A 17,678-nucleotide genomic window follows, 5' to 3' on the forward strand; every position below is an offset into this window, starting at 1 on the left:
TCTACCAAATGTGAATCAGCAAGGAAGATAGATGCATATGAAGGCAAAATTCTGCCTAATGTTCTCATTATACCTTTGCTCTGGTCATGTGTAACTGCAGAATAGAGGAAGGAACAGAACTCTACTCATCAGCAGCTCACAGCCATCTGCTTTCAGTACTTTACCTTTCATAACCAAGTGGTTTCTGGACAGTGTCTTATGATTCAAAACACACACACACGCACACAAACACATGCATGCACACACACATACACACATATACACACATACACATATATACATGCACACAAACATACACACACATGCACACACATACACAGGCATATTAATACACACACATACACATGCACATACATACATATGCACACACACACACACACACACACACACACGAGGAGGCAATTACTTTGTTCAATTAAAAAGCTATTTTTCCCGTGATGTTAACTGAACATTTTTCTTTTCATACATAGTTTCTAGTCTTGAGATTTTCTTGCTAAACATAATCCCTTATTGTTGTGAAATCAACCTTCCTCAAGTTCTTAGTTCAAGAGCAATAAGTGGCCAGACTCTTCACCAAAATATAATATAATAACCTCCAGCCCATCTCTCCATAGAGCAGTTCTGCAACCTCATGAGTGGGCCTCCATTCTCTACTCTTTTGGCACTGCGCTCTTCCAAATTTTCCCCAGAATTGTCTGTGAAGCTTTGCTTACAGCATTTTAGGGCTTTTAAGCTTGATGTTCAAATTTCAGGACACATTATGAATCTGTCATGAAGCTCATCACAATTAGTCTATAGTTAGAAGCAGAGACAGATGCTAATGTGTTGCTCACCTTTTTTCTATTTAGTTTAATTTCCCATTGGGCTGCCAATCTGTGGGTGAACCTTTCTGGAAACCGCATTATGGATATACACACCCAGAGATACAGTTCATAGTCCAGTCAAGTTGACAATGGAAAGTAAGCATTATACCTTGTTACCTTCCAGACCTCATATCATAGAAGTAAGGTGGAACGTAAGTTTACACCATGCCCTCCCGCTGTATGTTTATAGTTAAATGCCACTTATTATCAGTCACAATTCTAGTTTTTTAAAAGTATCTCTGTTCCTTGTTTGACAGGTTTTCCGATTATTCATATAAGAGAATCTTTACCATTTTCTGGGGATCACAGTCCAGATTCAAATGTGCCGCCTAACGGAATGATTTCATGCAATCTTTGAAGCAATGAAGGACTAATCCCCTAACCTCTCCACTGCCATTATTTGAAGAGCCTGATTGCTAGATTAAAGGAAAGACCTTAGGGACAGTCTGCAATATCTTTATTTCATCTTACTCCAGTTTATCTCAAAGATTCACAGAGAAAGTCCCTACAAGAGTTGTAAATAGAAGTGCAAACATCACAAACCATGTATCAGAAAGGATGTAATAGAAGAAACATCACTGCACAGAACCAGAGAGATGTTTTTGATATGACAGGAAGGGAGGTGAAAAGAGTCTGCTCACTGTTTCTGATCAGCTCTGGCTCAAAAGGACAAATTTGGTTATTCTTGGCTTCCAGGTCATTATCCTCAAAATGATAGAGTGAATTCCTTGAGGTTCCAATAAGAGACTTCAGGTTTGGGTGCTGAGAGGGACACTAAGAGGAGTTTCCTTAGAGATGTAAGTCTTGTTAGGAGAATTGTTAACCCCATGGTCATACAGATAGACAGCAGCATGAAAGGGCACTGATGAGAATCCAAGCAACATGGTAAAATGTGGGAAGTCCATTCTTATAGGTCTCAGAGAAATTGGGGGGTTTCATGAACTCAGGCTGACTAATTCCTATACAGAAGCAAAAGGAGGAGGAGGAGGAGGAGGACGAGGAGGAGAAGGAGGAGGAGGAGGAGGAGGAGGAGGAGGAGGAATAATCCCAGGGTAGGAATGTAGAACTCCAGTGATGTGTGTGGGACACATCTATTGAAGTTGAACATGCTACACAGGTGTGGGATGTGTTGTCATTAGTGGCTTTCTGTTCTCCTTGGGTCTGGTAGTTTGGGCATCTAAATTTTCTTTTTTTTTTTCTGGCTGTGTCTCTCAGGAGCGATCTACATCCGGCTCCTGTCAGCCTGCACTTCTGTGCTTCATCCATCTTGTCTAATTGGGTGGCTGTATATGTATGGGCCACATGTGGGGCAGGCTCTGAATGGGTGTTCCTTCAGTCCCTGTTTTAATCTTTGCCTCTCTCTTCCCTGCCAAGGGTATTCTTGTTCCCCTTTTAAAGAAGGAGTGAAGCATTCACATTTTGATCATCCATCTTGAGTTTCATTTGTTCTAGGCATCTAGGGTAATTCAAGCATTTGGGCTAATAGCCACTTATCAATGAGTGCATACCATGTATGTCTTTCTGTGATTGGGTTAGCTCACTCAGGATATTTTCCAGTTCCAACCATTTGCCTACGAATTTCATAAACTCGTTGTTTTTGATAGCTGAGTAATATTCCATTGTGTAGATGTACCACATTTTCTGTATCCATTCCTCTGTTGAAGGGCATCTGGGTTCTTTCCAGCTTCTGACTATTATAAATAAGGCTGCAATGAACATAGTGGAGCACGTGTCTGTTTTATATGTTGGGGCGGCATCTTTTGGGTATATGCCCAAGAGAGGTATAGCTGGATCCTCAGGCAGTTCAATGTCCAATTTTCTGAGGATCCTCCAGACTGATTTCCAGAATGGTTGTACCAGTATGCAATCCCACCAACAATGGAGGAGTGTTCCTCTTTCTCCACATCCTCGCCAGCATCTGCTGTCACCTGAGTTTTTGATCTTAGCCATTCTCACTGGTGTGAGGTGAAATCTCAGGGTTGTTTTGATTTGCATTTCCCTTATGACTAAAGATGTTGAACATTTCTTTAGGTGTTTCTCAGCCATTCGGCATTCCTCAGCTGTGAATTCTTTGTTTAGCTCTGAATCCCATTTTTTTTTTTTATTAACTTGAGTATTTCTTATATACATTTCGAGTGTTATTCCCTTTCCCGGTTTCCGGGCAAACATCCCCCTCCCCTCTCCCCTTCCTTATGGGTGTTCCCCTCCCAACCCTCCCCCCATTGCCGCCCTCCCCCCATAGACTAGTTCACTGGGGGTTCAGTCTTAGCAGGACCCAGGGCTTCCCCTTCCACTGGTGCTCTTACTAGGATATTCATTGCTACCTATGGGGTCAGAGTCCAGGGTCAGTCCATGTATAGTCTTTAGGTAGTGGCTTAGTCCCTGGAAGCTCTGGTTGCTTGGCATTGTTGTACTTTTGGGGTCTCGAGCCCCTTCAAGCTCTTCCAGTTCTTTCTCTGATTCCTTCAATAGGGGACCTATTCTCAGTTCAGTGGTTTGCTGCTGGCATTCGCCTCTGTATTTGCTGTATTCTGGCTGTGTCTCTCAGGAGCGATCTACATCCGGCTCCTGTCGGTCTGCACTTCTTTGCTTCATCCATCTTGTCTAATTGGGTGGCTGTATATGTATGGGCCACATGTGGGGCAGGCTCTGAATGGGTGTTCCTTCAGTCTCTGTTTTAATCTTTGCCTCTCCCTTCCCTGCCAAGGGTATTCTTTTTCCTCATTTAAAGAAGGAGTGAAGCATTCACATTTTGATCATCCGTCTTGAGTTTCGTTTGTTCTAGGGATCTAGGGTAATTCAAGCATTTGGGCTAATAGCCACTTATCAATGAGTGCATACCATGTATGTCTTTCTGTGATTGGGTTAGCTCACTCAGGATGATATTTTCCAGTTCCAACCATTTGCCTACGAATTTCATAAACTCGTTTTTGATAGCTGAGTAATATTCCATTGTGTAGATCTACCACATTTTCTGTATCCATTCCTCTGTTGAAGGGCATCTGGGTTCTTTCCATTTTCTGGCTATTATAAATAAGGCTGCGATGAACATAGTGGAGCACGTGTCTCTTTTATATGTTGAGGCATCTTTTGGGTATATGCCCAAGAGAGGTATAGCTGGATCCTCAGGCAGTTCAATGTCCAATTTTCTGAGGAACCTCCAGACTGATTTCCAGAATGGTTTTACCAGTCTGCAATCCCACCAACAATGGAGGAGTGTTCCTCTTTCTCCACATCCTCGCCAGCATCTGCTGTCACCTGAGTTTTTGATCTTAGCCAATCGCACTGGTGTGAGGTGAAATCTCATGGTTGTTTTGATTTGCATTTCCCTTATGACTAGAGATGTTGAACATTTCTTTAGGTGTTTCTTAGCCATTCGGCATTCCTCAGCTGTGAATTCTTTGTTTAGCTCTGAACCCCATTTTTTAATAGGGTTATTTGTTTCCCTGCGGTCTAACTTCTTGAGTTCTTTGTATATTTTGGATATAAGGCCTCTATCTGTTGTAGGATTGGTAAAGATCTTTTCCCAATCTGTTGGTTGCCGTTTTGTCCTAACCACAGTGTCCTTTGCCTTAGAGAAGCTTTGAAGTTTTTTGAGATCCCATTTGTCGATTCTTGATCTTAGAGCGTAAGCCATTGGTGTTTTGTTAAGGAAATTTTTTCCAGTGCCCATGTGTTCCAGATGCTTCCCTAGTTTTTCTTCTATTAGTTTGAGTGTGTCTGGTTTGATGTGGAGGTCCTTGATCCACTTGGACTTAAGCTTCGTACAGGGTGATAAGCATGGATCGATCTGCATTCTTCTACATGTTGACCTCTAGTTGAAGCAGCACCATTTGCTGAAAATGCTGTCTTTTTTCCATTTGATGTTTTTGGCTCCTTTGTCAAAAATCAAGTGCCCATAGGTGTGTGGGTTCATTTGTGGGTCTTCAATTCTGTTCCATTGTTCTATCTGTCTGTCTCTGTACCAATACCATGCAGTTTTTATCACTATTGCTCTGTAATACTGCTTGAGTTCAGGGACAGTGATTCCCCCTGAAGTCCTTTTATTGTTGAGGATAGTTTTAGCTATCCTGGGTTTTTTGTTATCCCAGATGAATTTGCATATTGTTCTGTCTAACTCTTTGAAGAATTGGATTGGTATTTTGATGGGGATTGCATTGAATCTGTAGATCACTTTTGGTAAAATGGCCATTTTTACAATATTAATCCTGCCAATCCATGAGCATGGGAGATCTTTCCATCTTCTGAGGTCTTCTTCAATTTCTTTCTTCAGTGTCTTGAAGTTCTTATTGTACAGATCTTTTACTTGCTTGGTTAAAGTCACACCGAGGTACTTTATATTATTTGGGTCTATTATGAAGGGTGTCGTTTCCCTAATTTCTTTCTCAGCTTGTTTCTCTTTTGTGTAGAGGAAGGCTACTGATTTATTTGAGTTAATTTTATACCCAGCCACTTTGCTGAAGTTGTTTATCAGCTTTAGTAGTTCTCTGGTGGAACTTTTGGGATCACTTAAATAAACTATCATATCATCTGCAAATAGTGATATTTTGACTTCTTCTTTTCTGATCTGTATCCCCTTGATCTCCTTTTGTTGTCTGATTGCTCTGGCTAGAACTTCAAGAACTATATTGAATAAGTAGGGAGAGAGTGGGCAGCCTGGAGTGGTTGTTCTCATGTGCTGAGCAGACTGTGCAATCATCTCCTGAATTGTGTTACAGGTGTGGACAAAGCCAATGCGATGCCAGCTCCAAGGATATTAAGGACCCATCTTCCCACTCAGCTGCTGCCACCGTCTTTCTGGACAAACAACTGTAAGGTAAGACAGTAGCAGTTCCTATCCGGACTGGAGCAGGGAGCCCAGGGCCTCAGGCCTCACAGCCTGAGTGAGTATAGCTTCCTTAGCAGTACGCTGTACCTCTGAGACCTCATACTGTGCAGTAAAGTCAAACACCATGCTAGATTTAGTAGAGTGGTTCCCCAGAGGCTTTCAAATGTGATGTGAAGGCCGAGGGCAGACTGAGATACTGGGGATCATGTGTTCTTCAGTGAAGCAGACTGGGAGTGGGGAACGGGAACCATAGGCTGTAGGCTATAGGAGGGCTTATGGAGTGGAGCACAAAGAAGACTGAGCAGATCAAGTGCAAAGGACTGATGTTCAAAGGGTAAATCCCAGTGGAGCTGCAAAGGAGGCTTGGATGGAGCCTCAGAAGCCTCCAGGCTGCTGTCAATCTTTCTAGGATTATGTCATGTGTCCCAATGTCTTGTCTATTGTGTTCCTGACACATTGAGGGTGTTGGACCATGGTAGGAGTATACCATGGGTATACCAAGGAGTATGCCAAGGGTACAGTAATCGTGCAGTGAGTGGAGCTGAGATTCAAGGATGAGGCAATGGCTTTTCTAAGAATAATCTTTTTCTTTTTTAAATGGAAATAGTGAAAGAAAGATAAAAAGTGACTGGAGAAATGGGCTCAGTGCTTAAGAGCATTGACTGTTCTTCCAGAGGACAGAGGTTCAGATATTAGCTCACAACTGTCTGAAACTTCAGTACTAGGGGATATGATGCCCTCTTCTGGTTTGGATGGGTACTGCTTGCACATGGGTCATGATCATAGAAGCAGGCAACGCATCAATATAAATAAAACCATCGCATAATTTAAGCTTTAAGGATTGTTTTGAAAGGACTAAAGTATTTCTAGATAGCAGAAATATTGTTGGAGCTCCTACAATCAAATGACTGTGTATTGTCTGTAAAGGTGGGTGAGGAATGCCAATTCTATTCCTGGCATTACTGGGACCAGCTATCATGAAATCACTGAGGAATACCTCTTGATATTATCTGAGATCAAATAAGCTGAGGAAATTCCCAAGTTACAAAAAATAAAACTGAAATAAAATTAAGAAAAGCAGAATTATCATGGACCTGTGCAGTGGTATTTGATCCCCTGGATAATTCAGCAACATTAGCTTTAATGTTTGCACAGGGATTGAAACAGAACATGAACACAAGGAGATAAGAGAATGAGGAGAGAGCTTTGGTATCATGGGTCATCATCTTCAATGTATATGTAGGTGGAGGAGTTGAGCTCTGTGGTACAGAGAATAGTCTTCAATGGGTATATTTTCAGTTTTGAATGAGTGAGGTTATTAAGTATATAAAACAAGCCAAAGAAAAATAAATAGCAAGCAGCCTGCAGATGAAAGGATGGAGTTAGAGAGATAGACAGACAGACAAACAACAAATCAGGTCCTCAAGCAGAAATTGCCTGGACAAGCCCTCTTGAATCTGACACTTTGTGTTCCCAGCACTGAGATTCCCAGGCAGAGCATAGTGTGTCCCTGGGCACGGCTTCCAGGTCAAGGAACAAATCACAGTAGAAAGATAATATTACAAGGGGAGGACTCACAAACATCTAGCAAAAACTACTGATGAATCTCCATTGGGATAGCCAGTCAGTTTACTCATAAAATACCCAGGCTGAGCAGAGTATTCCTCCAAGTAAAGGACTGGTAGGAAAGAGATAACATCAGGAGATCCTGTGCTCACACCATTTTCAAGAAACTGAGGAAGTTTAAGCATCAGCTGGAGTTTCACACTGAGGTTTCTCTCTATGGCTAAGGTTTCCAAGATCTGATCTAGCATCTCTTTCCCAGTGGGCTAAACAAAGTTTCACCTGTAGGAAATAGTTCAACTTCCAGATGATCTCAGTAACAGAAGCAATTTACTGTTCTCTCCCCTCCTTGTAACAGAGTTAGTGGAATAGTCTCTCCCCAGATAAGGGATCTTGAGAACACTTAGAACTACATGCTTGGTGTTGAAATGTGTGTAGAGTAACCCAACTTCTGGAAACAGCTTGTCAGTGAGTTCAAACAACAGAAGGCAATTTACCAATATAATGTACATTGTGGGTCGTAAAGGAGACCATGGGTAGTTTCTGGATAGTCTTTTGTCACCCCTCAAAGGTTTTAAAGATTAATTCCCGCTTTTTGCCCTGTTCAGGACACTACAAGCTCATACAAGTCAGCTAAGATGACCCCAGTACCAAAAACAAGAGTATACTCAACAGAAATACACATGATCTTTTCTGAAGAGTCATCTCAGTGCAGACCCCCAGATTACCACTGTGATCATGATCATACATTGCAACATACATACATACATAGATACATAATACATACATACATACATACATACACACAACATACATAAGGGAAGAGAGCTTCATAAGGGTGTCTGCCAAAGAAGAGTCAGAGTTGGCCCCCAAAAACTTCTGACAAACCTGTTGTATGCAAAAATAAAAAAATGTTAATGCTGTATAAAATAGATCATTGTATCGTAAATGACATAAGGAAAGAAGGTGTGACTTTGAGTCAAATCATCAAATAAAGAAATGGTGTTTTATAATTGTATATACACATATATATTATATATCATATACATTATAAATATTATGCATATTTAATGATTTATATATAAAACACTGAATGTTAAGAACCAGAAGTAGCCTAACTCTCAGACTGTGTGCATCTGGATAGAGAAATGTAAGAACTTGGAAAGGGGATGAATGAGGACTGAGGAAAGGTGAGAGTCCTGTGTTGTGACTGGAAGCCACATCCATGAAAAGGAAAGAAGAAATTCATAAAACGTCAGTCAATACTGAGGTGAAAGACAACCTGAGTACAAAGTGCAAGAATCAATAAATAAATAAATAAATAAATAAATAAATAAATAAATAAATAAATAAACTGAAACTTTAGAAAATTCTTTCCATTGGAGCGCAGAAGCATTTGGATTTGGAGGAAACATGGGTTAGATCTCTAGCAAGGTGAAAAAGTCTCCCAAAAGGGTCCTTATTCAAACGCACCTGGCATTTGTTTATTCTGTGTAGAAACACACAGTTTTGAAAGTGACCATCATGGAAGAAAGTTTGTGCTCATAGCAAGTAGGATCCATGGTGCTGCTCCACATCGAAACACCAGGTGGAGTGATTGCTTTCCCAGAAATCAGGCTGAGGTTTCTGGAAGGCTCAGTGGCTCTGTAGTTGATTCAGAGTATCTAGAGGAAGAGTTTGCCCCTGATAACAAAAGGGAAATCAAGAACTGAGATAAATTTCAATGAGTTAGGGCTGGGCTGGGAGTACCATAATTGGTGACATTGCTCTAGGCTGAGTCTTGGTGCCAGGGCAGGAGAGTTGAGCATTCCCCAAGAGGACTCAGCCAGAGTGAGAACCCAGAACTTTTCATGTTCATGTTCCTTTAACTCACCTCTCTTCTTCTCCAAAGTTCCTTTATGTGGCTCGAAATGCCAAAGACTGCATGGTTTCCTACTACCACTTCTACAGGATGAGCCAGGTGCTCCCCGATCCAGGCACCTGGAATGAGTATTTTGAAACCTTCATCAATGGAAAAGGTAAATAAAAATGCATTGTCCCTCTGTGGTTTTACCCCGATTAGGCTGAGCTGAGAGAACAACCCCTGACAGTTGATCCCCCAGAGTTTCCTGTGCCTCCTATTTAAAGGCCTTTATTCAGGGATTCCTGGCCTATAGACTTTCCTCAGCCTGTGTGACCCTGTTATAATATGAGGGTGCAAGTGATTGTGCATAATCAACATGAAGCCACTTTAATTCTCATATTAAAGCAAAACCTCCAATACTGATAGAAACTACGTGACCTCAGAATTGAGCAGCTCAGTGACCCTGGAAATATCTAATAGAGAATTTTTTCTTCTCTGATGTACCTGAAGCCAGAAAAAAGAAAAAAAGAAAGAAAGAAAAAGGAAAGTCAAACTTTCCTGATTTGGAAGGTTTGTGTCCATGAAAACAATTCTTGTTTTTCACAGTAAGTTGGGGATCTTGGTTTGACCATGTGAAAGGATGGTGGGAAATTCGAGACAGATACCAGATTCTCTTTCTCTTCTATGAAGATATGAAGAGGGTAAGTAAATCACTGCTTCAGCTCCAGGGACAGGGAAGCTGCTTTAGGAATGTGGTTCTGACAGGGATGTCTGGAAAAATGTGATAGTGTGAAAACTCTTTTCCAGTCCAACTCAATGCACCCTCACTCACAGGACCCAAAGCGTGAAATCCAGAAGGTAATGCAGTTCATGGGCAAGAATTTGGATGAAGAGGTCGTGGATAAAATAGTCCTGGAGACATCGTTTGAGAAAATGAAAGAGAATCCTATGACAAATCGTTCTACAGTCCCCAAGTCTGTCCTGGACCAGTCCATTTCCCCTTTCATTAGAAAAGGTCTGTGGGGCTTATTTATCTCTAATTCTGAGCCAGTCCCTCTCCAATCCACATATTGTGATTCTAAGAAAGCTAGAGATTTGTTCCTAGTGTACAAGAAGCTCTACAAAGCAAGTCTTACAGATAACTAAGACCAGAGCTACCCTTGGTGCACACCTCCTTGGGATCCCTGCCTGCGGTTAGACTCATCAGAGCTGACATCTAGTTTGATTCTGTCTCCAAATCATGACTCATGACACTTTCAGGACTTTCAGCATGTATTACTGAGACCCAGGCCCTTAATGCTTCCTAGATTTTGAAAGAAAAAAAAATCTGATTGTCCCTCATGATTCACTTTTAAGAGGAAAACGTTTTTTTTTAAAGTTAGTATACTCAATAACTTTTTAAAACTCAATAGTTTGATGATTTCATACAGATCCTCAGTAAACCCACTTTCCAAATGTTAGGTACAGAATGAAACCCATCCCACTGTCTCATTGACACATGCATTTTTTCCCACAGCAGTGCAACCAGCACTGAGGTTTACACATTTCTCCAGAACATCTTTTGTCTTCCTTTTAGCACATGAATTAATTCATTCCACTCCTCTTGCAGTATACCAAGTGTTCAGGCCCTGAAACAAATCAAACTGTTCTATCTCTTTTCTTTATTAATCCCTGGTGAGAATTTGACAAGTAGCTTTTTCCCAGCCCATCCATGTCCACTCTTCTTTGGATTCACTTGCGTTTGTTTCTTTGCTTGCTTTGGCCATAAAAACACAAATACAGATACCATGACATTAATCTGTTAATTACAATATAAACTGTGGTTATATTATACACTTTTGTTATAATGAATAAGAGCTATCTCTCCAGAGAAAGAAACACAGATCTCAAACATCACTGTTTGTACATGTTTGTACATGTGTTATAGACATACTATTACTTTTCCAATCATTTCTCTAATTTTAGAAACTATAAATACTATGTTTACATTATAGGATCAATGCTACAATGAACATTTCTGTTCATCAAATTGCATAATTTCCACAAGAATCATAGGAATTCCAAAGATGTACTCTTCATAAAATCAATTCACAGAAATTAACTCTACACTTCAATAAATTTTCTAAACCAATAAAACTATTCAATTAGCATCTGAATCAAAGAAGCAATGAATTTCATCACCTTGAGCAATTTCGTGTGATATCTTTTGCCTGCAGTCACTTCCTACAGAGAAAAATGTTCTCATTTTTCACTATAGGTTGATTTAGCTTGCTTTTAGATCATGTATAGATGGAATATCACAATATGTATTTTATTATGTCCAGGGTCTTTGGCCATTATAACATTTTAAGCTCCTCTGGTATGATTATATGTCTACTATTTGTTCATTTTTATAACTATGACTATCTAGTATATGTAAGCCAGATCACCTTGAATTAATCAACCACTTAATTTAGAAGCTGGTGCCCCTCCCAAAGACAAATAGGGGTCCTTTTCAGACAGGAGAAGTAAGGTGATGTGGAATTAGATTCCTGTTATGACAGCTCCATTGTGGTCCCTCCACCCTCCAGTCAGGGACACAAAGTCTGTCAATCAGAGACTGATGTTCTTGTCTGGGCTTTGTATTTCAGGAACTGTGGGTGATTGGAAAAACCACTTTACTGTAGCTCAGAATGACAGGTTTGATGAAATCTATAAGCAAAAGATGGGCGGAACCTCTCTAAACTTCTGCATGGAACTCTGATCAAGAAGGACATCTAAGACAGGAGTCTGTCTGCAAGCCTCAATTCAGCCAAAGGAAGCTCTGAAAGCAACCTGTAAAGGCCAAGGATTGTGGCTCCTACTCTGTGATAACTAACATCACATTACCATTCATAAAAGCATCATGTTTAGTATATACTTCCTCCACTCTTCAGTACAAATCAGTAACACAGCTTAACGAGCTAGTAAATAAACACATAAATAAAACTCTAGTAGTATACATTTTATGATGACATTCTTCTAGAAGGTATAACCAGGATACTAACTCTGAAACACACATCAATAGTGATCATCTAAATTAAAGTACATGAAATCCTAAAGTCCTTCCTGTTCAGTCTGTTTTGCCTGATTACAATGGGAAGAGTCAACATGTTGCAACTTGTTGCAATGTGTTTAAGGGAGCAGGTTCTGTGGGAGGAAAGTGAGGGAAGAACTTCAAGGAGATGTCAGAAATCCAAGTCTTAGTAAAGGGAATCCTACTTCTAGGTCATAAAGGAAACAGACAGAAGACATGAAGGTGGCCTTTGGAAGCACAAATTGTGTCTGGACAAGAGCAGAATGGAGGCTTGATGCTCAGTGTGGAGCCAGTTGAGTTTTGATCTCCTGTCATCGCTTCTGAGGAACAGCTTGTACTTTTGCCCACTTTAGCAGAGTCCATCTGCATTTGCTTGCCAGCATACTTCCTTCCACCTCCCACTCGCTCCATGTCTTGGGCATCCTTTTACTCCCAGTAACCAGGCAATATGGAGAACACAGCATGTTGCACGACTGAATGATGGCTCAGAAGACAGAAAGGCAAACATGTTTTGGGTCTCAGCACTTACCCTGTCACTTTAGTTGCAGACGTCAGCACTGCTAAGCTGAGATCAGCAGGAGCAGCCTGTGGCATGAGCAGGATATATATGTGAGCTCAGGGTACCTAGCATGAGCTAGAATGACATTTCCTTTCAATCACTCAAATGTACACTTTCTCCTAAATGTCGAGGACGTGGGCACAGCATGTGTTAGTGCCAGCAAGAGCCATTAGAATGTGTGGTAGAACTTAGTGGGTGGAAGCTACGAACCTGGACTGTGACCTAGAAGAGAATGAGTGCTCCTGACCCTTGCTTTTTCTTTCCCTTGTTTCTTGGCCATGAAAAATTCAATAATATGAGGTGGGCAGTTTTGCTCTGTCATTTAATTCCATGATGATATTCTGTCCATCTGACCATGGAATGTAAATTCCAAAAGCAAAAGCTAAAATAAAGCTTTTGTCTTTATAACTTGCTTATCCCAGATACTCATTAAAGTGAAAGGAAGCTCAACAACCCATTCCCAACGATGTGGCTATAAAATGCTGAAAAACATCTGTAATTTTGTTGAACTTAGAAGCAACTGTTTGGTTACTACTAAAATCTAACTATATGTGCATAGATAATTGACAACTTCTATGATATAAAAGATGTTTATATCCTGATTGGATTGTAAATTTTTATTGTTTTCTTCTATGTCTTCACATGTGTATTGAAGTAATTCAGTTTCTGTAAGTAATTTGTCTGTTCTTACAATCCAAACCAAATAGAAGTTCGTATACCTTCTTCCTTTCAAGGTTAAGTTCATAACATCCCAGAGTCGCTCCAGCGTATTTAAGGCGCAGCTTGTGTCTTCAGCCAGGTACTGTTAACAGTAAATTTGGGGTAAATTGTTGAAACTTGTTGGTGATGAACTTAAGCCTCTACTGGCTTTGTCTTGCTTGGAGTTTACATTTCTATTCAGAATTGAAAATAACAGTAACTTGTAAAGTTGTTCAAAATTGTAAAACATATAATGTTAGTTTAGTAAGTGCAAGATAATTTACCCACTGGTAATTTTAACTATTACTTTTGGAGCAAAGAATGAATAAAGTAAATGAAATATTACATCTGAACTATAGCTAAGTAATTGCCTTGTTTTTTTCATTATTTATTCACTTTACAACCCAACATTAGCTCCACACCCCCCTTACACTGTTCCTCCCCCCACTTTCCCTTCACTCTCTTCTCTGAGCAGAGGGAGTCCCTCCCTGGGTATCACCAAACCCTGGTACATAAAGTCTCTGCAGTACTAGGCGTATGGTCTCCCACTGATGCCAGACTAGGTGCCCCAGTTACGTGTGAATGGTATGTACAGGCAGGCAAAAGGTTCAGAAGCAGCCCTCACTCCAGTTGTTGGGGGACTCCCATGAAGACCAAGCTGCAGATCATCCACGTATTTGCACAAGGCTTAGGTCTAGCCCATGCTTGCTCTTTGCTTGGTTGTTACTTCTCAGGAAGCTTCCAAGGGTCCAGGTCAGTTGCTTCTGTTGGTCTTCTTCTGAAGTTTCTATTCTCTGCCCATCCCATCTTTCCAACAACTGCTCCACAAAAACTCTTCAATCTCAACCTAATGTTGGGCTGTGGATCTCTGCATCTCTATCAATTAGCTGTTGGATAGAGCCTCTCAGAGCACAGTTAAGCTAGACTAATGTCTATAAGCATAAAAGAGTCCCATTAATAGTGTCAGGGATTTTTTTATTTACATTTCAAATGTTATTCCCTTTCCCAGTTTCCCAGACATAAGCCTCCTATCCTATCCCCCCCTTCTTCCATAAGGGTGTTTCCCTACCCAACCACCCCCTTCCCCCCAAAGTTCCCCTACACTGGGGGTCCAGCCTTGGCAGAACCAAGGGCTTCTCCTTCCATTGTTGCCCAACAAGTCCATCCTCTGCTACATATGCAGATGGAGTCATGGGTCAGTCCATGTATAGTCAGTCTTTGGGTATTGGTTTAGGCCCTGGGATCTCAGCTTGGTTGGCATTGTTGTTTTTATGGGGTTGCAAGCCCCTTCAGCTCTTACAATCCTTTATCTAATGCCCCCAGTGGGGATCCCATTCTCAGTTCAATGATTTGTTGCTAACATTTGCCTCTGTATTTGACATGCTCTGGCTGTGCCTCACAGGAGACAGATATATCAGGCTCCTGTCAGCATGCACTTCTTGGCTTCATCAGTCTTATCTAGTTTTAGTGGCTGTACATATATATGGGTTATATACCCAGGTGGGGCAGGCTGTGAATGGTGTTCCTTCAGTTTCTGCTCCAAACTGTGCCTCCATATCCCCTCCTATGAATATTTTTGTTCCCCCTTTTAAGAAGGAGTGAAGCATCCATACTTTGGTTGTCCTTCTTCTTGAGCTTCATATGGTCTGTGGATTGTATCTTGGGTAATTTGAGCATTTGGGCTAATGTCCACGTATAGTGAGTGCATACCATGTGTGTTTTTCTGTGATTGGGTTACCTCACTCAGAATGATATTTTCTAGTTCCATCCATTTGCCTATGAATTTCCTGAAGTCATTGTGTTTGACAGCTGAGTAGTACTCCATTGTGTAGATGTACATTTTCTGTATCTATTCCTCTGTTGAAGGGCATCTGGGTTCTTTCCCGCTTCTGACTATTATAAATAAGGCTGTTATGAACATAGTGGATCGTGTTTCTTTGTTGTATGTTGGAGCATCTTTTGGGTGTATGCCCAGTAGTGATTGATATAGCTGGGTCCTCAGGTAGTGCAATGTCCAATTTTCTGAAGAACCTCCAGACTGATTTCCAGAGTGGTTGTGATGAATTTTCATATATTGAATCATCCCTGCATCCCTGGGATGCAACTTTCTTAGTTTTGATGGATGATGTCTTTGATGTGTTCCTGAATTCAGTTTGTGGTTTTTGAGAATTTTATTGAGTATTTTTGCATCAATGTTCATAAGAGAAATCAATCTGAAGTTCTTTTTCTTTGTTGAGTCTTTGTGTAATATGGTGACTGTGGTCTCATATAATTAGTTTGTCAGTGTTCCTTTGTTTGTATTTTTGTGAAATAGTTTGAGGAATATTATTATTATCTCTTCTTTTAAAATCTGGTAGAATTCTGCACTAAAACCATCTACCCTGGGCTCTTTTGGTTGGGAGACTTTTAATGACCACTTCTATCTCTTTAGGGGTTATGGAGCTGCGTTGGTAATTTGCCTGATCTTGATTTAACCTTACTAAGTGGTACATGTCTAGAAAACCATTCTTTTAATTAAGAATTTGAACTTTTATGGAGCATAGGCTTGTGAAATAAGACCTAATGATTTTTTGAGCATCAGTTGTTATGTTTCCCTTTTCCTTATTGATTTTGTTTATTTGGATACTGTCTCTCTCTCTCTTGGTTAGTTTGGCTAAAGGGCTTGTTTATCTTGTTGATTTTGTCAAAGAATCATCTCTTGGTTTTGTTGATTCTTTGTATTGTTTTCTTTGTTTCTAAATGATGATTTCCTGCCTTCTATTCCTCTTTGGAGTGCTTGCCTCAGTTTTCTTCCCTCAAGCATTCAGGTGTACTTTTAAATTGCTGGTATGAGAAGCTTTTAATTTCTTTATGCAGGCATCTGGTGCCAGCCTCTTAGCACTGCTTTCATTACATTCCATAAATTTGGCTATGTTGGGTCTTTATTTTCATTGAATTCTAGAAAGTCTTTGATTTCTTTATTTCTTCCCTGACCCAGAGATCATTGAGTAGAGAGTTAATTTCCATGAATGTATAGACTTTCCAGTGTTTCTGTTGTTGAAGTGAGATGGCTGTTAGCAAGACCAACATGCAGTCCCTCGAATGACACTGATTAAAAGAGACCTGATACAAATTCAGTGTAGAAAAAAATAAGGTGATGTTCTACCCAATAGACTACAATTCACATGATTTTTCAGGGACATTCAAAATTTTATGTTTTCAGAAACAAGAATATTTGAAAGGAGTTCATATATGCCTCAGTATTTAAATAAAATGAAATAAAACACTTAAAAGCAAGAGTCATAAGCAACAAGTTTGGGATACCAAAAAATGTAACTCCAAAGAAGGCCTCATGGATTCCCCAACTCTGTAATAGCTTTGGAGAAAAATATACACCAAAGTTACAAAAAATACCTGGTGAAATAGAACACAAATGTTTACATTGGAACTCATTCCTGTGGTAGCACAAATGATCCCATAATCAACTAAGCACAAAGAAAAGAGAAAGCACAAGTTCCCTTTCCTGATGATCAGAGATAGGAAAATCACCAATGAGAGTACTTGATACTTCACATCCATTTCAGTAACACACTACAGAGCCCTTCTTTCACTTTCAAAATCCTCCCACTCAGGGACAGAAGGATAATTTGTAACCAAAAGTTAAATAACATCATAACATATAATGAGACTCAAAGGGTTCTTACTCAGCACAGGGACTAGTGAACTCTCCTGTCATTAAGAAAGTAGTTAGAAAGAAAGGAAGTTTTACAGGAAACAAAGCAGTTTCACAAACAGAAATAGGATATATATTGTCTTTTTTGGTCATGTGGAAAAAGAAGGCTAAGCTTTTGTAAAAGTCATAGTTACAAAGACATTGTGGAGGGAGTGAAATGCTACAAGAGAAATGATCAAAGTCCATTTTAGGCATGCATAGAAATGGCATAATGAAATTGATTATGCGATATATATATATGTGTATAATATATATTTAGTATATCTTATTATACTTGTTTTGTAACTATTATTATAATTTAAGCATGTAATACAGTAAATAAATTGTAATTATAAAATAGTGTAATTATCCATTTTAGTATAATTAGAATATATTAAAATATTCATAATTAGCATAAACATTAAATATATTTCACATACTATATACATATATACTACATGTATTAATTTATTATGGGTACTAAGTATAAATATTTTTATTGGATTTTAAAAATTTATTTATATTTCAAATGTTATCCCATTTCCCCTATCAAATGTCCCCTTCCCCTTCTTCTATG

General features: G+C 39.8%; 1 protein-coding gene across 12 annotated transcripts in view; it reads left to right on the forward strand.

Annotated features, from left to right (window-relative positions):
- The window catches only part of LOC148003316 (sulfotransferase 1C2-like), a 61,531-nt gene extending 47,758 nt beyond the window's left edge, over positions 1-13,773 (forward strand). For 5 of the 12 annotated variants that reach the window (XM_087568004.1, XM_087568003.1, XM_087568005.1 and 2 more), the window contains 5 exons: positions 5,582-5,679; positions 9,146-9,272; positions 9,704-9,798; positions 9,932-10,112; positions 11,728-13,773. In XM_087568004.1, coding sequence (XP_087424130.1) covers positions 5,582-5,679; positions 9,146-9,272; positions 9,704-9,798; positions 9,932-10,112; positions 11,728-11,840 — 614 coding nt within the window. In that variant the 3' untranslated portion in view covers positions 11,841-13,773. Of the gene's footprint in view, positions 1-5,581; positions 5,680-9,145; positions 9,273-9,703; positions 9,799-9,904; positions 11,246-11,727 lie in introns of those variants that run through there. The other 7 variants (XM_087567998.1, XM_087567999.1, XM_087568002.1 and 4 more) reach the window with 3 other exon arrangements.
- The last annotated feature ends 3,905 nt before the right edge of the window (positions 13,774-17,678 follow it).

This window comes from Rattus norvegicus, chromosome 9 (assembly GCF_021556685.1).
Source record: "Rattus norvegicus strain SHRSP/BbbUtx chromosome 9, alternate assembly SHRSP_T2T, whole genome shotgun sequence".
Taxonomy (NCBI): Eukaryota; Metazoa; Chordata; class Mammalia; order Rodentia; family Muridae; genus Rattus; species Rattus norvegicus.